The 6190-nt window shown below is 33.0% G+C and overlaps 1 protein-coding gene across 1 annotated transcript; it reads right to left on the bottom strand.

The window, feature by feature from the left end:
* Positions 1–362: 362 nt before the first annotated feature.
* LOC102615629 (uncharacterized) lies at positions 363–2671 on the bottom strand. The gene has a single exon (XM_006464158.4). It carries the CDS (start codon positions 2152–2154, stop codon positions 679–681), a length of 1476 nt encoding a protein of 491 aa, XP_006464221.1. The 5' UTR covers positions 2155–2671; the 3' UTR covers positions 363–678.
* Between the last annotated feature and the right edge of the window lie 3519 nt (positions 2672–6190).

Genomic DNA, 6190 nt, shown 5'->3' with positions numbered 1-6190 from the left:
TGCTTCGGTTCACTTTTTTTTTTTTTAAATATATGAAAATTTTCATGTGTAAACGTTTCTATTTTACAAAATATATTCGAAGCAATATATTAGTATTTTACGATAAAATAATGACACAGAATTATTGAAATAACAACACAGTATTATTTCAATAAACTAGTATTTTCAAAAGTGCGAACCTGTGTAGAAGAAAAAAACTATTAAATTTAAATATCTAAAGAAAAAGGAGGTTATGGAGAGGGGAAAAAGACAGTTTCATGATTTTGTTTCTAATTCCATTCTTGCAGACCCATCAAGAAAATCATCAAAAACTTAAAAAATAAAAATATTATATTAATGAGAAATTGCGGAGAGCAGGCACATTGAAAAGAGGCCATTATCGTTTGTATTAGGAGAGAACGTGTGTGTGTGTATAAAGAAGAAAAATAAATAAATAAAAGGACCAAGTATTATTTACATATAATTAAGAATAAAAAGGGGGAAAAAAGAAAAAAAAGAAGGGTGCTCTAATTATGTTGGAAGTCATGGTTAAGATGATGGAGAACATAAAGATTCCATCTATCTCTTCATGCATAATAACTATGTATATCATATTCTTTAATTGTTGTGATCATCATCATCATCATAATCAAATTGCATGATTCTAAAACTATATCAATCAATCAATAATAATTCTAATTAATCCGAGGAACATATCCATGATTCCACCATACCTTCAGTTCTTGTTGTAGCGGCCGCCACATTCACACTCTCCTGTCCCTTGTCTCTATGAAATTCTGATGAAGCTTGTGAGAATCTGCTCAGTTTCCCATTTGCAAATAGCCCGGCTGTTGCTTCTTCATTTTCATTTGACCCCACGGCAGCCGTTGCGCCGGTTCCAGTCCCATGGCCATGCCAGCTTGTAGGACTGTTGTTGTTGTCTGATGATGACACTAAGCTTTGAAGTCCACTCATTAGGTTTGTGTTAAGATGGGAGGCACTAACAGCAGCAGCATGACTTAATCCAAGCTCCTCTAAAGAGCTGCCTTGTGGTGGTGGTGGTGGTGGTGGTGGTTTGGTTTCAAGTATGGGGGAATTTGCAAGTGGGTATTTTGGGGGGACTTGAAGGAGTGAGTGTAAGTTGAGAATTGGATTATTATGTTGCATGTTCATACCGAAAAGATTTTGTTGATGAGAAGGTAGTTGTTGGTAGTTAATGTTAGTAGAGGTAGTCGTAGCAGTAGCATTAGGAGTAGAAGTAGAAGCAGAAGCAATAGCATCAATAAATATGGAACTATTATTAGAGGTAGAAAATGGGATTGGGTTGATAAGTTTTTGAGCGAATGGTCTCAAAAGATTATAAGAAGAAGGTGGTTGTGGCAGTGAAGAATCCAGATGGGAACCTATAGTTGATCTCATCATCAAGCTAGAAGAAGTTGATGAAGAATTACCAAATAGATCAAGCCTTGTTCTTGGGAAATGTGAAGATGTAAAGGGTGGTGCAGGAATCCCAGTGAATTCTTGAACCATAGCTCTAAAGTTGGTAGTATCTGTTGTGAGCACAGTTGTTGGAGCACGCCTTGAAGCCCTTGATCTCTTTTTCGGGTTCCGAACCATCATAGTACTGTGCTGGTTGCTGCTGTTGTTAAGGTTGATATGGGATTGGTCGATATTTAGACCAGGCCCTGGAGCCGTCGCTAAAAAAGATGGAGCTTTTGATGACACGCTTTCAGTTCCTCCTTCTCGAGGAGAAACGTGTAAAGCTGGAAAAGCAGTTGCTGACGACGAAGAGGAGGGAACAAACAACCCACCAAGATCGGTGCAATTGGGCTCAGATCTTAAGCTTTTGGACCAAACCATATCAAGATTAAGGAGAGAATTTGGGTGATGGTTTGTATTGAGTGGTAGTGATGATGATAATCTTGATGATGATGAGGATGATGCTGATAAAGGATCAAAGTTGTAGTTTGATGACAAATGGTCAAACAAAGAAGGCTGGTGAAGGTGGTGGTGGTGGTGGTGCTGCTGCTGCGCCGGTGCCGGCGCCGGCGGTGGGGGGTAACTTGATGAGTTATTATTCAAGAAAGAAGAAATGGAGTCAGCGCGTGAATCATACTCTTCATCACCACCACCACCACTTGAAGATTGCATACTATTGCTATTACCAGAATCCATTAGACCCCCCAAAAAGAAGATAAAAAAGAAAGGTAGACAAGAAACTGAGATTTTCTTTTGCTTACTTTGCTTACTTGCTTGGTTGCTTGCACACAAAGAGACTCATTTAAAGCCGCACGGTGTGTAAATAAATACAAGGAAAGAGACAAAGAGAGATCTTCTGGAAGCAAAGAGATATGAGACGTATCAGAAAGTACCCATGTTGTTGTTGTTGTTGCCTTTAGAGCTCTGATCTGCAAACATTTGGCCTTTGAGCAACCAAAGGGTATGAGAAAATTAGGGTTTTGTATTACGAAGAGTGAGAGAAAAAGAAGAGAGGAAGGATTTTTTTTTTTCTTTTGAGAGGTTTCTGGTTATGGATTTGGAGCCAAAGGATTACAAGAGTGGGGCAGCCATGTGAGAGAGAACCAAAAAAGTGTGAGCTAGCTTGTTGCAATATCTAACTGGTCAAAGTCTGAGAGAGTTGTGGTTTTGATTCATAGTGTGAAAACAAGAAAAATGTTTGAGGTTGAGTGAAGTCGATAGTATTTTTTCCTTTTTTTCCCAAATTAAAAGAAAATTAAAAATGAAATTTGAATAACAAGTACCCTTTTTTATATAATTTGTGGGAATAATGAGGTGGGCAAGCAAACAAATTAGAGGAGATGGTTGTTGAATGGTATAAAGAAAAGATAACAACCATCACAGCCATTACCTTTCAAAAGAAATTTAGAATGAAAAATAAAATTGATTCATCAAACATTATCTAATAATTGTCTCATGTTTTGTGCAACAATTATATTAATATTGCCTGATGGTTTCAGTGTTAAGGGATTATTAGATTAGTTAATTTGCATAACAAACTAATAGTAAATTAATAAAGATCAAAAATAGATTAATGTTCTCCAACACCCACAGCCTTTGACCAATTCAGGAACTATAAATAAAAATAATAATAATAATAATAATTTAAATCTAGGGTTATAATGGAGGAACCTCAGAGAATCTTTCACAGTCTTGTCCATGATCTCTGCTGATATTTTCTCTCACTTTCCTGATAATTTTCTCACTACTCTTCCCAATTTCATCACTTTTTCTTATATTTAATGAGAATTAATTTATTAAGTATTGTTTGAAAGAAAGCACAAGAAAATGATCAAATAATCTCATTCGTTTCGATGGATAGATCAGTTCAACAACAACAAAGTTCGCTGCAACTATCAAAACCAAAAAGAAACTATATTTAATGATAATTTATAACAATTAATGACATGTTTTAATTACACAACTTGGGTTCGGATTGATACTGTACGTCTTTATCATTTCTACGTCTTATTTATTTATTTATTTTTATAACCTATGGTCTGTATTTGCCCTACAGGACCAAGCCCCAGCCCTTAAATCCTGAATTTTTACGTATTCCAAGTTCCAATTGTGCACCTAATGCTTCCAAAAGCTGCCATTATTGATCCCTAACTCCATTAATGTACAATTTAGAGTTGTTGATGATAAAGACAATATATTTGATTAAAAAAAAATGTAGCAAGAATATAGTAAGTGATACTGAAATTGTTTGATTAATTTACAATTTCAATAATATAGCATGTATATAATTATTCACCATTTGGTCAATTAATGTAAATATTCATTAAATTATTTTGTCGAACATATAAATATACAATGGTGTTGTATATTCTAAATTATTTATTTTAAAAAAAAATTAAATGATGTATCATTCATCATTTAGTTAGTAAAAATAATATAATTTATTTATTTAAATTTTATAAATTAATTAATAAATTACATATTATTTAAAATAATTTTTGAGATTAAAAAATTTAGATATTTATCATTACCCATAAATATATATTCGCATGACAATTCTTTACGGTTGATAATTATAAAATTGTATTGAGTCATACAAAATTACACAGGCGCAATTTGGCAGGCGGCATTGCCACGTGTCACTGTTTGATAGTTTCAACAAGCTAACGCGCGCGCGCGCGTGCCTTGCCGCTCACCACATGAAATGAAGGTAACATCGTCCAGTAGATTTTTTCTTCTTTTTTTTTTCTATTTTAATCAGATGATACATAATGATCTACGTGGCGATATGAACACTTTCAAATCACTTACCTAATTATGTCTCATTTAAGTTACTTGAACTTGTAAAACTACTAACTTTTAACTGTTTTGTTTGGGAGCGCAATCTCTCGGCCAACTACAAAGATTTCGATCGAGCGAGCGAGCTAGCTAGCTATCTATCAAATTCAAAAATGTGGATTGATGGGACATCGATCCTTTTCAGAGAAGCTGTGGCTCACACGAGATTTTGCAGCAGTCACTTTTTTGATCATCTGAACCGTTGATCTGAATTGAATTGATGGGGATATTCATATTCTTTGATGGCTTCCTCACCCCCGTGTCATAATTTCAGCTCCTGATAAAAGTGCTTTTTAATGTAAAATATAAAATATACAAGGAAGTGATTGTAAGAGAGAGTCTCCACAAAAAGTAGGGTGAGCTCTCGGTTCATTGCATTATCATTAGCCACAATATTGACTTCTTTGTATCGGTGGTGTGTGTGTGTGTGTGTGTTTGTGTGTGTGTCTCTCTCTCTCTCTCTCTCTATATATATGTAAAATGCTTCTAATGGAGATGGCTTGCAGCTTTGGGCTTCCAAACAAATCTCAAGTTTCCAGTTATGGGCTTGGACAATCAGAGACAAAGAGGAAGAGTTAAAAGAGATTGTAGATGTGTCTTAAAATTAATTTTCATAAATGATTGCTTCTAAATAAAATTACTTTTTTTTTTTTTACACATTAGTAATACTAACAATTTTTTCAATAAAAGTGAAATAGTCTTCTGTACTATGCTTGATAGACTTCTAAACTATAATTGTTTTATCTATAGTTTGTCAATTCCTATTTAAAAGTCGTAGTTTCTTAACCACAGTTTAGGCAACTGCGAATGGGCTAGCGGAATTTGAACTCTAAATGCATATATTATTATTATTATATACAATACAATTAAAGTTCGATGGATAAGGATCCTCTCCTACTATGAGAGAATCTTAATTCAAACATAATACATAGTATAAATGTTCGATCGAAACCTAACAAACAACTGAAGCCCACTATAAAAAATCAAGAAAATACTCTCACAACGATTGGGGAGACTCGAACCCTCCATTTTAGAATCAAAGGTAAGAGGTGGCGACCAACCAAATTAATGAATTGTTGGCAATTTCTAGAAGATATTTGATTGCAATATCTATGGGTTGTGATTTAATAATAATAATAAAAAAAAAAGAATCTTTGATAATAACTAATTGAAAGAAGTGCTCTTCTTTTCAAATTCTTAAGACAGTATTGAAAGAATTCCATTACTAAATAAAAGGCATGGATCATCCTTATAGGGAAAAAAAAATCTATACATTATCAACAGCAAAAAAAAACTTGGGTACTCTATAAAATAATATTGTTAAGATTAAGAAAAAAGATTATTTTAGCGAAGTTATTTATTTATTAATAAATGAATAATTTATAATTTATTGATAAATTAATAGATATAAATTTAGATCTTTTTTTTTTTGTTGTTATTGTAAGAAGAGTTTTATTAGTATATGTACATACTTACCAATAAAAGAACACAAATCGTGCTTCCTCAAGCCAACAATATCTCCAACAACTATTATCCATAATAGTATAACATAGTTTTAAAAAACTTGTAATTATATAATTTCTTTCTTTCTTTCTTTATTTAATTTATGTAATCATATACATATATACCTAATGTAGCGCATATTGTGCTAAAAATTAAAGACGTGACTGAGTTCAATTTTAGAATAAAAAAATAAAAAATAAATATCTTTAAGGGTCTAGCTATGGTACCACTGTGGTACCATAGTTTTGCCCTATCTTTAAATGCATATTTTATAAAGAGTTAAATTTAAATTATTAAAGTCATAAGGGAAAAAAACTGTTCAGTGTTATGGAATTCTATATTTTTATTCATTACTAATTTATATTTTCATTGGGCCCTAAAGGATTAAAAA

The sequence above is a fragment of the Citrus sinensis genome, chromosome 7, assembly GCF_022201045.2.
Source record: "Citrus sinensis cultivar Valencia sweet orange chromosome 7, DVS_A1.0, whole genome shotgun sequence".
Lineage (NCBI taxonomy): Eukaryota > Viridiplantae > Streptophyta > Magnoliopsida > Sapindales > Rutaceae > Citrus > Citrus sinensis.
This window is presented reverse-complemented; position numbering and strand designations above follow the sequence as displayed.

Excerpts from the sequence above, each read along its gene's own strand:
- LOC102615629 (XM_006464158.4), bottom strand. The coding sequence starts at position 2,154 with ATGGATTCTGGTAATAGCAATAGTATGCAATCTTCAAGTGGTGGTGGT.